Genomic DNA, 16,914 nt, shown 5'->3' on the forward strand with positions numbered 1-16,914 from the left:
TGACCGTGGTGCTTGCTGGCGCTTCCCCGTTGTCTGGGGATCCTGTTGTCCCCCACGGGGGATGGTGGGGACAGCTTCATTGTCTCAATGGGGCTGGATGGAATGCTGAGACTTCAGCAAATTTGGGCCTCAAATGGGCAAATCTGTGCCAGATTTGGGATTGGGGCAGGAAAAGAAGAGCAAAGAACTCTCTCTGGGGACTATTAACTCAGAAGCCTACAGCTAACCTCTGAGGGGGGGAGAAACCCAGATGAAGGAGACAGGGCGGGGGGGGGGGGGGCTTGCAGCAACAAGGGACCTTGGAGCTGGAGTTCCTATTAATCCCCATTCAGACGGAAAAGACCAAAAATGTGGGAGCTGGAAGAGGTTTCCAGGAGCAGGACTTGTTTCAGCGAGGCACAAGGTGCCCACAGTGGACGCTCAGGTTTGTGGCTCTAGGGCTCAACACATGGGATGCATCAAGCACCTTCCCCTTGGCTCCCTAACGACCCTCCCCAGCCCCAGGACTTTCTGGTTCACTCTTAGATCCCCGGACAAAATTTGGCTCAATATGGGCAAATGGTAAAATACGTCGCTAGGAAGCAAAGAACAAGGAATGCCAAAAGCAGCCGCCGCTGGGAAGAAAAGAACAGTTGTAATTATCTGAAGTTGGAGTTTTGCCAGTGAATTTTTTCCTCTTGTTTCTCTTGGCTTTGTGTGATTGAAGTTGCCTTTAAACAAAAAAAAAAAAAAAAAAAAAAAAAAAAAAAAAAAAAAAAAAGAAAAAGAAGGAAAAAATATATTAAAATCGAAGTTTTCCTTTCCTTTCTGCCATTTGCTCCCTCATTCTCCTATTTCTCCTTTTCCCTCTCTCCTTCTTCCTTTTCCTTCCTCAAAGAGGCCGAAATGAACCACAGAAGTTGCAAATCGCCTGATTTATCACCTTCGGTGGCCTCTCCCTCCCTAGAAGCTGCATTAGAACTCCCAAATTCACCTAAAAAGCCGTCACAGGTATCCCCCAAAGCCCCAGCACTGCTCCAGTTAACCTAGTGCAGCCAATTACATTCTTAATTAAATTCCCCCAACCATTTATCCATATCTGCATGCAAATATGCCTATATATATATACATAACCACAGGCATAGCCGTAAATACAGACATACTCATCTGTCTAGGCACAGATTCTTTTATCCTCAAATCTCTGGCTGCATATAGAGGAGCAGGAAAAGAGGAACAAATCATCTTTAAATTGCTTAACTTCCCCTTCATGAAAATTACTGCTGCCAGGGAATGAAGAGGACTCAGGGTCACCTCGGTGCTTGCTCCTCGTCAAATACATGGAATGATGCAGGATTTAGGTCTTTCTAAGGAGGTATTTAGTGAGTAAATAACCTCTGCTGAGTGGTCTCTGCTCATCGAGAGGGGCAGGAGCACCCTAGGGTCGAGCCGAGAGCGTCACCCCCACCTTCCACTGGGCTCCGAGGAGTAAAACCGGAGTTGCCAACCTCAGCCCTGCTCCGGACTCTTTATTTTCAGCTTCATTTACTGGGGAAAGGTGCCCAATTTGCAGCTTTTAACTTCTTAGGGCCACGAATTCCCCTCCTCTCTGTCTCCCTTCGGCTTTGCCGTGGGGTGAAGTGTGGCTGCAAAGCGCCAGAGGTATGGCCACGGTGGGGTGTCCATGGGCCAGCAAAGGCAAGGCAGGAAAATGCAGCTTTCTATATCATCCCAGCCCTCGGGAAGCTCCTGCCGCCGCGAAATGGGGAGTTGTAGAAAGAAAACACCTTTACCCAGCAGTTTTCCTACCTTAATCCAGCCCGGCTATAAAAGTAGTTCGGGCGAAAAAGAAATTCGTGTATTTACCCTCCTAAACCCGCACTCGTGGCATAAACCGGCGGCTTTAATCTTATTTGCTTTTATTACTATTATTATTAACCACCTTGTTGGCATTTAAATCCTCCTGCTCTCCAGAACTGCGGGTTTTTTTCATGGAAAACCTCAAATCTTCCCCAAATCCCATCGTTTTTCCCAGGTGCTTGGCACATCCCTGAAGCCTTTGCATGAGTAAAAACCTCTGTGCAAGAAGGAGCAAAGCCGGGAGTTTGCAGTAACCTCAAAGCGCGGCTGGAAAAATAACGTGGAAATATTTAGGAGGAATTCTGGTGGGAAATTATGCAGAAAAAGGGATTTCACCTGTAAATATTTGGAGCCGTTAAGAACTGGTGTTTATATATTTGGCTGGCAGGAATGCGATCAGAGCTGCTGCAGGAGCAGCTCGGTGGGGAATAAATCCCACGAGCAGCTCGAAAAATGACCAATTAGGGAAAAGAAACCACAACCGAAATGTGCAGAATTGACCCGGCTTGGAATTTACCCTCCACGGCCCGACTTTGCTGCAAGGAGAGAAAGAAGCTTTGAGAGAGCTTTGCAAAATACCAAGGGAAATGTTTCTGGTCCGTTATTTAAATATATACACACATATATATATATATTCCCCGTTATTTTTCACTATTTATTCTCAAGGAACTAGAAGAAAAGAAACAGAAGAAATAATTTAAGGGGATGACATCTCGGGAAAATCACTTCCTTCCATGCAATTTATGCGCATTTTTGATTTGAACACTCAAGAACAGGTTCTCTCTTTATATTTTAGATAGTGAATCTATTGATCTGCAGAGATAAAACGCTTTTTGTACCCTTGATTTTCCCAGATCCTTGATTTTCACTCTCAGATCTTCAGGTTCTGCTTCCAGAAGTCGTGCAAGGATGAATGGAGAGAAGGAATCGGAAGAGGCTCGTCCCCAACAGAAATTCTACTGGGGTTTTTTGTTGGTTTTCGTTCGTAAATAGCTCTAGGAGGTCTCCAGCTCACAAGATGCATTTACATATAGTAATATGATATTACGTAAGGTTAATATAACATGGAGTAATCATTGCAGAAGCCACCCAACTGCTTTTCCGTCGCCAACACACTCCCAAGAGCTGCCTTCACTTCCCACCTCCCTGTAGCCTTGCTGAAACATAAGTTAAATTCCTCCATTTCTCTTCCCCTAATTTCTCACCTGCTGAACATTTGCGAGTGTTTTAGCTCCAGAATGAAAGCCTTAGGAGCGGGTTGGGAATGCTTTGGCTCTCCACTTGATCTGCAAAGCTGAACAGGGGATAAAAAGTGTCCTGAAAGAGTTGAGGAGTCCAAATGTCTCCGTGCGAGTCATTAATTAAAGGGCATAATTAAATAGTGCTTATTGGAAAGACACAACCTGCCAGCTGGCTTTCAAAGCGAGCTGTGGGGACGGGAAATAAAAAGCAGGACCCGGGATGTCTGCAAGTATTTTGCAGAAAGATTTGATGAATAACCGGTTAGGGAGAATGTTGGTTGGTTTGGGCTTTGTTTTTAGCAAAAGGCATAATGTCGAATAAACTGGAAGGCAAATAAAAGGTGAGGTATCTCCGGGGGTTTCAGCATGTTCCCAGGCAGCACCGGGAACCTTATTTTCGGGATAGACGTGTAGGAACTGACATAACCGCGGGAGGGAAGATGGACTGGAGGTAAAGGCTGTGAGGGAAGTTCTTAGAGGTATGCATGGTACAGAACGCGTGTAGGATGTACAGTAATGGGATGGATAGGTGAGGACATGGATAGGTAGATAGGTGGAGGGATGGAGAGGAAGAGGGAAGGAAGAAGGGAGAGGTGCATCGCACGTGTTCTGCTGGGCTCCCATGTTTACCCATGCAGCACCATTCGCCCACACACTAAATCAATTAGATTTGATTTTTTATACTCACTTTGAGTTCATTTTGGGACCTCATCACACGCAAGGCTGGGATGCTGCTGCTCTTCTCCTGCCTCTGAAGTACGCTGCAGCTTCGTGGAGTGGGGAAAAAGGGGATGCAGGGAGAGGATCCCCCAGGATCATCTTGTCCCTTGGGGGGACACTCACCTGAGCCCTTGTCCCTCCGCGGGTTACCGCGGCCCCACTTGTGTCTAGAAGTGGGGACTGGGGAGGGTTGAGGGGAGCCGGGGGGGAACTGGCGACACTGCCTAGCATCAGCCCAACACCGTCCAACATCACCCCAATACCGCCTTTGCCCATGCCGAAATTGGTCTGAGTCAGATAAACGGGGCAACACCTAAACACCACCCCCCAAACTGAATATGAAAGACAAAACCAACCATATTTTGGCTCCTTTAGCCCCCACCAGCCCTCAGAGTGCGATGAATCCTCACGCCAACCTATACCATATAGGAAAGAAAACTCAGATTTTTCTATAGATGTTCTATTTTTTAGATAAACCATCCGTATTCTCAGCACCCAGAGGTCCACAGGAGCAAAATTTTAGCCTTCCCCTATTTAACTTGAATTTCCAGCTCAGCAAACACAGTCCCCCCTTCCCATCCCTCTCCAGCCCCCACCTTCTTCCTCCCTTGTTCCTCTGTAGCTGTTCCCGAGGAAGCCTTTGCTCTATGCACTTGCCATTTAATGTCTAAAAGCCCCAGCGTGACAATACAAAACCGATATTTTACGTTTTTCGGTTGCAAAGGCACATCCTCAGGGAGAAGGGGGAAAAAAACCTCTTCATGTGCTTTTTCTATGTGTTTCAGGAGGGGTTAAACACGTAGGAGCTGTGCAGGTCATGCGTGGTGTGTCGGAGCCTGAGAAAGCCTCAGAGGACAGGGAGGAAAATTACTTTATTTTGCCAGTAAAGGATAAAAATCCTTTTTTCCACCTCTTTTTTTACCTGGGTGCTGAATTTAAAAGTATCTTGCTTGTGCCAAAGTTTTGCTGATGCTTTGGATGCACTTGGAGCAATTACACGAGAGGGATGGAAAGGCAGCAGCCTTTTAAGCCCGAATTTAACCCCCAAAATCCTTATTTGGAGTTTAAGCTCGTGAAAGAGGAATCTCATCAGATTCTTGGCAGTTAGGATAGACTCTGAGTATTACAATGAAATCAGTGTTATTAATTGTCATGGAGGATAAATAGCCATACCTGAGATGAAGGCACAGTCCCTCTCCTGGGGGAAAATCCAGGTTATTCCCATCCAGGCAGATCAAGAGCCTGCAAAAATCAAAGCGGCCCATCCCACACACCACCCGCACACGTTTTGGGGGGGAAACCGGCAATTTCAGCTTCTCCCTGCCAAGGTGGAGTCATGTATCACTTTATTTCCCCAAGCATTTCTTCTTGAAAATTCAGCCCAGCAAATAATTTTGGGAACAGGCTGGGATCTCTCCATTTACCAAAACCAACGTTTTTCGAAGACAAACATCAGTCTGTTTTGGGGTTGTTTTTCCGTTTTCTTGCTTCTTTGCTTATTGCATACATATTTTCCCTAGCTAATGCCTAATAAATCCCATGTTTCCCATAGACAGTTACCCTTCTCCCGTCATGATGTTGTTTGGAAATGGAATTGCATCCTTTTTTCACCCTCAGTGTGAACGTGTGGGCATCGCTTGTGCCTAATTTATCATTTCTATTTCTCTATTTAATACACTCTAAACCCCAGTTTGGCAAATACAGATCATGCAAGTTCAGCTTCTACCTACGGAAATTAAACTCATCAGTGTTTTACTGTTCAAAATGTGAATAAACTTGGCAAAGAGCCCCCTCTCTTCCCCCTCAATCCCTCCCAGCAGCTTCAAGGAATGAAATATTTGGCCATGAAGTGGACCAAGAAGCAAACAGTTTGGGTGGGTGAAGGGGAGGAACAGTCTTACTCTCATACAACTGGTTCTGAAGGGGATTTGGCGAGAGAAAGAAGGTTTCTTACACTGGCCTGGTGTTAGTCTCCGACCTTCCAGACGCATCTTGAGTTAATTCGGGACCAGCAGATGGGGGAGAAAAGAACCCCGGATGGTTGTAATCCTACGGCCAAAAAAAAAAACGGAGTAAAAAAAGCCCCTGTATTTTAAAATAAGCCTCCGTATTTCAGAGCACTTACAAATAAAGACCTAAAACTACATTTGAGGGGGAAATAAGCTTCACCCAAGCACAAAGGGCTGCAAAGCACCTGAGTGTCCCGGTCTCCGCTCCCTCTTTCTCTCTCTGAGGATATGCAGGCAAAAATGATGAGAGAAAGGCAGTAATTACCCTCTCCAGATACCACTTTGTTGACACCAGCCCGACCAAATGGCCCCGTTTTCTTTTGTCAGCGCTTCAGGCGACCTCCTGTTTTAACTTGGAATTGAACTTGGACTTCCGACCAGACAGGGGCCCTAAACTGAGGCAGATATTTTATTTGTCTGTCTCTGAATCGCTGAGTCAAGAAGCACCTATTGCACCGGACCAGCGTGGAAATCATAACAAGAATTAACGGTGGGGAATTGCCAAGAGCCGGGGCATTCTTCAGTGGCTGTTTAAAAACCAGAAAGAGTGGTGGGAGGAAAGCCTTTATTTGCCTCAAAATGGGGTGCCGCCGTGAGAAGGGCCGGCGGGATGGGAGGAAAGGGGTTTTGGAAGCCGCGTTGTCACCCCTGGGGTGATGGAGCAGATGTATGGGACCAAGAGGGATTTATCCTTGTCCCTTTCTTCTTCTCCACTTTAACGCGGGTGGTTTTTTTTGCGAGGAAAGGGATAAAACACAGAAATAAAGCCGCGGGATGGAGGCAGCGAGGTTTGGCTTTGTAAATCCACCTCTGGCCTTGCGTGGGGCCGGATTCTATATGTTTCATTTTCCTCCCTTTCTGGAGAGCAAAATGCAGGGAAGGCAAAACAAAAGGCACAAAGAGGATCCTCAAGATTCAGTAGCATCTTTCCCTGCTCCCAAGCTGGGGAGTGATGGGGGTGCTGGGCTGGCAGCTCCTGCCTATAGTAGGGGATTGGAACTGGATGATCTTTAAGGTCCTTTCCAACCCAAACCATTCCATGATTCTATGGCAGCTAAAAGAAAAACAAGGAAAAGGCTGAAAAAAGCCTGAGGGTGGATCCACTCCAAACAGGTTGCAAGAATCTGACAGGTTAGGAAGGAGAAAAGCCGGATCGTCTCGGGTCAGGCTCAATTCCCTGCCTGACACCACCCGAGACAGTTTGACCCAGACCGCGGAGGGGGCCGAGGGGGGCAGAAATCCGATCTTGTGTTTCCGTCCTTTATGCATCTTTCCCCCTCTCTCCCTCTTTCTTTAAAAGCATTTAAATTAAAGCTTAAGTAGGGGAAGTTTTATTTTATTTTAATTTTTATTTTATTTTATTCTCTGATTATCTTACCATATCCTACCTTATCTTATCCTGACTTATCCAATCTTTCTTTTATTCCCTACATAAACATCTCCACTGGAAGAGAGGGCTGAAGAATTAGCGATAAACCCTAGGAATGAGATAAATGTAACTACTGCAACCTTCCCCCCCCCTTTTTTGTCCTTTTTTGGGGTGTTTTTTGTGTCCCTTTTGGGGTACAAGGCATATAGCCTGTATTTAATCTTCTTTTCTTGCTCTATTCCAGGCATCGCTTTTGTAAGAATGCTGCTAAGGCTTAGCCACAGCCTCGTTGGTTGTATTAATTCAGCAATGAGCTGAAGCAGGGCTGTTAGGATTTATTTTTCTGTCTCTCGGAAAAAAAGGCACGCGAAGTTTGGGAAAAGAAGCCGGCTTTGGCTTTTATTTATCCAAAGCACATTTTGAACAAAGCCTGGGAAAGCTTTCCTTGGATTCCTCTGCAAGAATATGAGATTTAGTGGAATATTTCTTCACTAAATTGGGACTCCAGTGGGAAAATTGTATGTTGATGTCAGACGTTCTCATACCACGGGCTCTAATTTCCCTGAGGGCTCCAAAGCTGCAATTCTCCTCCTTTATCCCCCTTCTTCCCCACCCCCTCCAAAAAATATATATAATGGAAAAGCCACTTTTCATAAATCTAGGTAAAGACTTTTCTGTGCGGGTTCATCGTGGTTTAGAGGCACTGACAGCGGCTGGAGCCGATTTTCCTTCGATAAAATTCCCACCTTGGCCATTTCCCTTTGTATGGAAGATGTCTGGAGGTGGGAAGAACCATAAATACGTGGTCTTTTTCCTGCAGAAAATGGCGTAGCGAGGGGGGGATTTCTAAATCTTTCGGGCAACAACGAGGGGAGAAAAGGGGAAACAAAGAGGGGAGAAAGGGAAAATGAAAAGAGGAAAGGAAAAGTACCCACGTGCCGCAGATTTAGGGTGAATTATTTCCATCTGTCCCTAACTGAAATTAAGGATTTGCCTTTTTCTTTCTCCCCTCCATCCCATTTATTTATTGGGTGTTTTTCCTCCAGAATATGAGGATGATAAAAAGAGATTTTTATCATAAAATTCCGCAGCGGATTAATTTTATTTTGGGTGAGATTTCCCTGGCCTGGCTTGACTTTGAGCTCCCTTAGATGTGAGCACGAATGCATTTGGCCACAAACGCATCCGTAGCTTCAGGGTAACAGTTACCTTCACCCGTATGGGGCAGAAATCCTTCTTTTGGAGCGTTTGCTTTGAATATCTACAAATCAAATTAGCTTTTTAACAAAGGCGATTTATTGACCACCTCAAGATCTCCGACTGCAAACAGGCGTTCACCTGCAAAACTGTGTTCAGCCCTAAATGTCCGTGTTTTCTCTTTAAATGGGAGAGGGGCAGTAAAGAAAAAGGCTAATTAAGAAAGAAAACGGCTAATTTAAAAAAGAAAACAGCTATTTTAAAGGAGATAAGGTCGAAAGCTGCCTTAAACCCCAGCAGTTAAAGCGCTGGAGAGAAGGGAATGAGAAACAACTTGCAGTTTTGCAAAGAACAGAGCTGGATATCACAAGGATAGATCTAATTATTTTAGTTATTCCCATGGACTCGGTGATGAATCTGTTTCTCTCTTCCTTTCCAGCAGGAATGAAAAGACAGATAAAAATACACTGAATTCCTTCCAGGGTCCGTCTTCAAGATGGCAGAGGAAGGGAAGGGGAACAAGGCAGAACCATCCATGTCTTCAGAAGAAGAAAAATCAGGTTTTCCTCTCGGAAACCGCTCGTAGAGGGAGAGGGAACCGCTCCCTGCAGAAATATCCATATAAACCCTTCCTTTTCCCGGAGCAATCTGCAAGCCTAGAGCCGGCTGGAGGCTGGGAAAGGGAAATTTCTAAGTCGATGTTATTTGATATTGATCAATTTTCCCTCTTCCTTCCGTAATTTAAAATATAAGCTGAAAATCAGATGCGACGGAGTCCTCCAGCCTTTATCTACAAGAGCACAAGCGGAGGAGTACCTGTGAGCTTTAATTTGGGGGGGGGGGAACTATATACATATCTATATATGTATACAAAAATATATAATAAATGAAAACCTAAGGGAGGGTCACACATCTGCTCTTATTTCTAATTGCTCCTTTCCCTCTTCCTATTTTTTATTTATGGGTACCACTCTCTTAAGCAGTTCCACATTTTGGGAAGCGGAGCTGGTTTGGGTTCATTACTTGTCATCGCGGGTAGAGCCACCCTCAAAGCTCAGACATGGATAGAAATTATGACACCGACCCTTCCCTAGGAAACCGCAGGGTTAAACGGGTTAAATGTGATTTTTCTTCTCCGTTACCTCCAGAAAAAGACCTTTTTCTCTTGCTTTCTTCCTCTTTTTTATTTTTCCTCTCTATTTCTCTTTTTAATATTGTTTTCTCTTTCTCTCTTGTTTTCTTCTTTTTCCCCCTTGTTTGTTTTGGGGTTTTTCACCCTTCTTTTTCTCTTGTTTTCTTATATTTTTTTCCTTCTTTCACCCCTTTTTTCCTCTTATCTTCTCTTTTTCCTTTGCTTCCCCTCCCTCCCTTAATTTCCAGCGTATAACCCACTGAATGACAAAATTCAGCGTCCCATTGACCCACTCTTCTCACGAGCCGAGGTGGCAAAGCCCGTCAGAGCTATTTGATATTTCACTTCTCTGGCCCGAGTTCCTTTCCTTGTGGCTCCCGTCTTCCCCCGAGCACCCCAGCACCCAACCCTGCCACCCTCGCAGCAACCTTTACATGTGTAATGTACGTGTACATTGAATTCCCTCCCCACGCCGCGCACATGGGACATGTGCAACAAATTGTTCACTACCTCTTACAAATTAAAGGGGGAAAACAAATATATCGAGGGCTGCTGAGGGAGGGAAGGGGTTTTGTTCCGCTCCCCCCTTCCCGTGGCCCCGACATGGGGGACACCCGGCTTTAATTTACACGTCGTTTCTCGTTCGGCTTCTGCATTATCCCTCGAGCCATGTGGTTCTTGGGATGGGGGGGAGTAGGTCTGCTGGGTGATTGCTGGATGGATTCACGGCGCTTTGTGGAATTCCAAAGGTGCTGGCACGGCTTTTTCACTTATTTTACTTATTTTATTATATTTTATTTTATTTCCTAATTCATATTAATTGCCACTATTTTTTCTTTATTTTTTTAATTTATTTTTAATTTTGATCTTTACATTTAGTTTTCTTTTGTTCTTATTGTATTTACCTTTCTTTTATTTCTTTCAATTCAATTTTATTCCACTTCATACCACCCCATTCCCCTATTTTTCCTCTTTTCATCTTCCCCCATCTCTACCCACTGCAGCCCTTTTCCATTCCACTTCCGAACCCACTCTCAGGCCCTCAGAAGGTGCCGCATTCCTGGTGCTCGCAGGGACCCGCTTGGGCTCCCTCGCCTTGAACTTGGACTTCGACGGCCCTTTCGGTCGCCGAAAATCCCCTTCGGCAGCTCGAGCCGGGCAGGGTGATGGAGAACTCTTCTTCGCACCCCACGGGGCACAGGGACAATCTGGGGCAGTCCCGAAGGGATCCCCAGTCCCCATGGCACCCCTCCCCAGGGAAAATGTGGGGGGAGCTCACCTCCCCTCTCAAAGACTGAGACTCCAGTCCTAAAATGTACCATTTCCCCCCACGTTTTCCCCTGTTTTCTACCTTTTTGGGAGTGCTGAAGACCTCTGAGCTTCCTCCTTCCCTTAAGAATTCCTCCCCGGGCGTCCCCCAAAGGCTTCATTCCCTCCGAGTCCCAACACACACACCCCCCCAATCACTCCCAGCCAGCAACCTGTCATTTTACTATCATTTTCCCTAATTTTCCCGAATTTTCCCCAATTCCATTTCAGCCCGACCCCGCTTTAGGAATTAATTCACATCACATCCTCCCCCCAAATCATCTTGGGCCAAGACACAACCCTCGGGGCCTCATCCATACCCCTACCCCTCCCGGTCTCATCTCTACCCCCATATCGCCACTGAGCTATTTAGCACTGATCTATTAACTAAATCAATAATTATCACACACGTGCGCGCTGAATGGAGGGAAATCAAATTATTTCGGAGTCTGGCGGGAAAACTGGGGGGGGGGCGGGGGCTTTTGGGAAGATATTTTGCTTTTTAAAAGCATTTTAGCCGGGGGGGGAGGGGAGGAAATACTTTGGGAAGGAAAAAGTAGTGAATAGGTTCCACCGCGAAATAATAAAGGAGGGGGGGAGGCTTTTTGGCACCCCCTCGAAGCATCGTGGGGTGATTGTCCGTCGTTTCCCGTTGGAATATTGAGGGTAGGTGGTTTTCCTTGCCCCCCCTCCAATATATGGATTTGAGCATCCTTTGCCCACGCTGAAACACGGCGGGGGGGGGGGAGCTTCGAGGGAAAGCATCACCCTCCACGTGGTGTTTCGGGTTGTCCGTGGGGACACGGCGGATGGGGGGGGGACACGACCCAGCCCCCCACGCGTGGCTCTTTGTGCACCCCCCCGGTTCGTTCTCCCCACGACGGGGCGGGAGCGCAGGGACGGAGGAGGGGGGAGGCACCCAACCAATGATCGTGGCGGTGGGGTCACGTGTGCAGGGACACGTCGGGGCGGGGGGGGCGGGGGGGAGGCGTGGCCGAGGCGGATTTCTTAATGGAGCGACGGCGGCGGGGGTGCGGCGCATGCGCGCACGGCGCCGATATGTTGGGGGGGTCGCGGGGCGGCGGGGCGCGGCGCGGAGCTTTCCCCGACGGCGGCGGCGGCGGCCGAGGAGGAGGAAGAGGAGGAGGAAGAGGAGGCGGCGGAGAAGGAGGAGGAAGAAGAAGAAGAGGAGGCGGCGGCGGCGGGAGCAGCGCGGCATGACATGACGGCACCGCTCGGCCTCCCCCCGCGTTGGCCCGACGGCCTCGCCTGCCGCTGCGAGGACGCCCCGCGGGAGAAGAACCGCATGGAAGGGCTGGGACACTGCCGGGAGATGATGCCCCACGCGGGACTCGCCGTGCCCACCGCCCCACCGCCACCACCACCGCCCCAGGGAGCGGCGTATGCTGAGCTGGCGGCAGCAGAGCCCCCACGCCAGTGCCCGTCGGGGGCGGCTTCCAGCGCGGCGCTGGGCTACGGTTACCCCTTCGGCGGAGGCTACTACGGCTGCAGGTTGTCCCACTCCCACGGAGTCAACTTGCAGCAGAAACCCTGCGCTTACCACCCCGGGGAGAAGTACCCCGAGGCCGGCGGGCCCCTGCCTGGCGAGGAGCTGCCGTCGAGGGCCAAAGAATTCGCCTTTTATCCCGGTTTTCCCAGCTCCTACCAGGCGGTCCCGGGCTATTTGGACGTGTCGGTGGTACCGGGGCTCGGTGGTCATCCGGAACCGAGACACGACGCTTTGCTTCCCATGGAAGGTTACCAACACTGGGCTCTTTCTAATGGCTGGGATGGGCAAGTGTACTGCTCCAAAGAGCAATCGCAGTCCGCGCACCTCTGGAAATCACCTTTCCCAGGTAGGCTGCTCCGGGAAACGGCATGCTCACCTGCTTCCCAACCGCCAGCTCGCACCGGAGGTGGGGACGTGCGTGTATGCGGATGAGTGTGCATATATATGTATGTATATATACGTATATATAAACAGATAGATCCGTGTATGCCTGTATATGTAATTAAAGGGGAAGAAACGGCTCTGGAATGCCTCCTGTGCAAGGCAATGTGTATGAACATGTATGGGAAAGGAGGTGAAGCAATCATTTCTGAATCAAAATACATGCCGTGAGCTTGCTTGGAAAGTAACTTTGCCGTTTAATTCTTCCCTTTCTTCTCTCCTCCCTATGCTTGTCTCACCTAACGAGAAGTGCCTTCCTTTTCTTTTTTCCACGTCCTCTTGCTGCTTCTTGAAATGCGGAAAGCTTAAATAGGGAACAAAAAAATTAAAACCAAACAAAACAAGTCCAAACACCCAACCAACCTTCTCTGGTGGCTCAGTCGAATGAGAAGTGTCGGAGGCTGGGACATTAATCATATCACAATTGCACACAATTATAGGAATAGGTGTCAAGTGACAAATGAGGCTGTTTGGAGGGGAAGGAGACAGGCAGAGGTGCGAGGGGGGGTTGACGAGGCTTCTGCCGGGGTCAGGTATGCACCCTGCCCGGCTGCCAGCCCGCAGGACCCGGCGAGGCAAATCCCCTCCCTGGAGCATCTCTCAGCCCGACGAATACCCCACTCCCTTCCCCTCCCTGTCCCACCGTGCCCTGCGTGCTCCGGGCTCCTACGACAGCGGGGAGGAGGAAGGTGATGGTAGGTGCTGCCTCCCTGTCCTTCCCCCAGCCCCATTCCGGCCCCCCAGCGCTGGGTGGGGAAGGACGCGGCAGGGGATAACTACAATAAAAGAGGAGGGGGAACTGACCCTTGGAAGGCAAGAAGGGATGGGTCGCATTAGTCCTTTGGGGGAGCAATGAGGGATCACATCGGTTCATGTATTTTCCTTCTTAGTGACAAAGACGGACGAAGGAATTGGCTTTCCCGGAAGCTTCTGGGGAGAAGGTGGAGGGAATTGGTGATGCTTTGTTGGCTGCATGATGGGTATATGAGGGGGTTCTGGGCGGGAGGTCCTTGCATTCAAGCTGTATTTGGGGGAGGCTGCCGCCGCAAATGCTTTCTCTTCCCATTGCCTTCGGCTCCTGTGAACCCTTCCCTGAAGGAGATTCCTGCCCCCCACCTTTGCTGCACCCTCAGCACCCCAATTTCCCCCCTCCTAAAGAGCCGATCGTCCCCCCGGCTCTCCCAGGGGCTCCCCAATTAATTCCTGTCAGCCATAATTGGGGCTGCGCTGCCTGCGAGGAGAGCTCGCCTCCATCTTCCCGCTCCAACCAGCTGGGTCACACCTTGGCGGCGAGGAGATTAGTCGCCCAGGTCTCTCCCCAAAGCCGTTGAAAGGGGATGGAGCTGCCCGAAAGCTTGGGTGGAGCTTTGCCCCAAACCCCCAGTGCCAGCAGAGTAGGGGTGAAGGTGCCCCAGCATCCCTGCTGAACCCCTACTATTCCCCGTAGCCCCTTTGCACAGAACAGAGTATTTTCCCTGTCGTCGTCGTCCCCCCCCTCCGCGAAAAGCCACGGGAAAAGGGGGCTTGGGCTATTCTTTCTGGGTATCTGAGTGCCCCCCACCCAGAGGGGCTTCCTGGGCCGCACGAAGCTGCTGGAGGGGCTGGGGTGTGGGGGATGCACTTGTCCCTGCACCAGGCTGGGTGTTCGGGGATGCCCGAGGAGGTTTGCTGCTGAGAAGGGGAGGAATGAAGAGGGCGGGAAAGGAAGAAGAAAACAGGGCAAAAACTCCAGATATTGTCAAAAATCCATCCGTTCGGAAGGTCCCTTGGATTATCTGCACACCTTCAGTCAGCGGGTTGATTTGATGCTCCTTGTTTAGCAGCGTAGACAGTGCCACCAAGAAAAACACGTTTCCACCACGTGAATTACGAATATTATGTTATTATTCCTATTATTATAGTATTATTCCCCTCGCTGGATGCATTTTCTGCCTGCCTTGTCTCTTTTTTCCCCTCTTTTTTCCGCTTTCTCTTTGCTTGCATTCCTCCACTCTTTATCCTCCTTTATCACCCCTTTCTTTCTCTCCCTGATGTACAGAAATCCCTACGCCCTGGGATGCAAAACCTCCCTCTTTCCCTCTTCCTTATATATTTTCTTTGCTTTTGTTCTCATTTTTAATCCAGACGTGGTCCCCTTACAACCCGAAGTCAGCAGCTACCGGAGGGGACGGAAAAAAAGGGTCCCTTACACCAAAATCCAGCTGAAAGAGTTGGAAAAGGAGTACGCGGCCAGCAAATTCATCACCAAAGAGAAGAGAAGAAGGATTTCGGCCACTACCAACCTGTCCGAGCGCCAAGTGACTATCTGGTTCCAGAACCGGAGGGTCAAGGAAAAGAAGGTGGTGAGCAAGTCCAAGACAGCGCATCTCCATGCCACCTGACAGAGAATGACTTTGGAGGAGAAGGGGCAAGGAAAAGGAACAAGAAGCGTAAATATTTATCTGGTAGCTTGTATGATAAGATCATCAGGACTCTGCTGATTCCAATTTACTATTTAAAAAAAATATAGAAAAAAAATCAACATTCATGAATGCAGATGAGCATCCCCCAAAACCCCACCGAGCGCATCTTTGATTTATCCCTCCACCCCTCTCTGACTGTGAACCCCCCAGTTCTGCTCTGAGATATCCACTTGATAAGGTTCAACTGTGTACATTTTTGAAAGAATATACTCATAAGCTAAGAGTGTAGTTACGTTAAAGGAGAGCTGAACTCTTGACTGTTGCCCTGTAACGTTGTATAGTCGACCCCCTCGCCAGTCTTCCCTATCTCGGGCCATTTCACCCACCGATGTACCAATGTATGGAGACCCTATGGCAAAGATGCATCAGCTTCGTATTTTCTCGGCACTAGGGACCGAAAATAAGAAATAAAGCTGCTATTGTGGGAAGAAAACCATTGCTCGGTATCGCTTAAATATCCTGACCACTGATTTTAGGTCCTAGATGGAAGGGAGTTGCTGTACGAGACTATTTTGGGTATGTTCTCCTAAGGGTTTCTATATCTCTGCCGTAAAACTGGAATGCCTGTGCTCCGCTGACAAGATGGAAAATGCACAATATTGTCTTTGGGGTTTGTTTCTTTCCCTCTTTAACCCGGCTAATTATCGACAGTGTTCTTTGGATATGTAAAAGCATCCTTTTTTATTTTGAATGTCTTGTATATGTATATAATATTGTGGTGTCCAGACGATATGTACCGACTGCAGATGACCTTTCTTAAAAATAAATACCCTTTTTTGTTGTTGTTTTTGCCTTGAGGAGAGGCTCTTTGTGCACCTCTTTGTAGCCCTGCTCTTTTCTCACCCTTCCCTCCAGCTGCCTCCTATCCCCACACCGCGAAACACAACCCGGGCGGGAACCTCCGCGGAGAAAGGACGGAGGAGAAAAGGGGGAAATCTGGCAAATTTGAGTAGAAAACTCTTAATTAGGGGCTGCCTGAAAGCAGGCGGAGGATGCGAAGGATAGATGCCTGTCCCCAAGGAGGGCTGTTCCCAGGGGAAGTAAAAAGCGGGGGAAATAAATCCGCAGAGATTGACCTAGCTGATTGCTTTTTATTGAAGTTTTTTCCCTATTTTTCCTCTCTTTTTTTTTGTCCTTATTTTCCTGCCTCGCCACTTAGCCCCAGTGAAAAGGCGATGGCTTTTCAGAGACGCTTCTAATCTCTTTAAATCTCCCTCTCAAAGGTTTCACTAAACCTGTTTGACTTCAGCTCCGTCCCTAGATAAATATCTCCTACCAGCGGATCTTACGCGGCCCCGAGCCGGCCGGGCAGCTCGGGAAGAAATACGAGAAAGGAAATTGTTTCCATAGGCGCATTACAATCTACCTTAATATCTGCTAGATTTAATCACCTCGTTAAATGATCAGAAGGGGAGGGAAAGGGGGGAGAAAAAGCTTTTAAAGGCATGTAACCTAAAACAATGTTATTGCGGGTTAAATTTGCATCGAGCGTGTGCATATATTTATACGAGGGATAGATAGAGCCGGCACAAGCTCTATGAAAATGAGATTAGCATTGGTGTTGGCAGAAATGCGCCCGTAAACACCCTAGGTGCTCAAGATATTATGCATAAATACATATATATAGAATTTATATATACATTTATACAAGGGTATATAATGGCATGTACGTAGGATCGTGTATGTCCG

At 48.2% G+C, this 16,914-nt stretch overlaps 1 protein-coding gene across 1 annotated transcript; it reads left to right on the forward strand.

Annotated features, from left to right (window-relative positions):
* Positions 1-12,034: 12,034 nt before the first annotated feature.
* Positions 12,035-15,541, forward strand: HOXC13 (homeobox C13; the record flags this gene model as incomplete). Its single annotated transcript, XM_080635266.1, has 2 exons — positions 12,035-12,668; positions 14,888-15,541. The coding sequence occupies 2 exons, from the start codon at positions 12,035-12,037 to the stop codon at positions 15,142-15,144; spliced, it is 891 nt and encodes a 296-aa protein (XP_080491392.1). The 3' UTR covers positions 15,145-15,541.
* Positions 15,542-16,914: the final 1,373 nt, after the last annotated feature.

Source organism: Psittacula echo, assembly GCF_963264785.1.
Source record: "Psittacula echo genome assembly, chromosome: 27".
NCBI lineage: Eukaryota > Metazoa > Chordata > Aves > Psittaciformes > Psittacidae > Psittacula > Psittacula echo.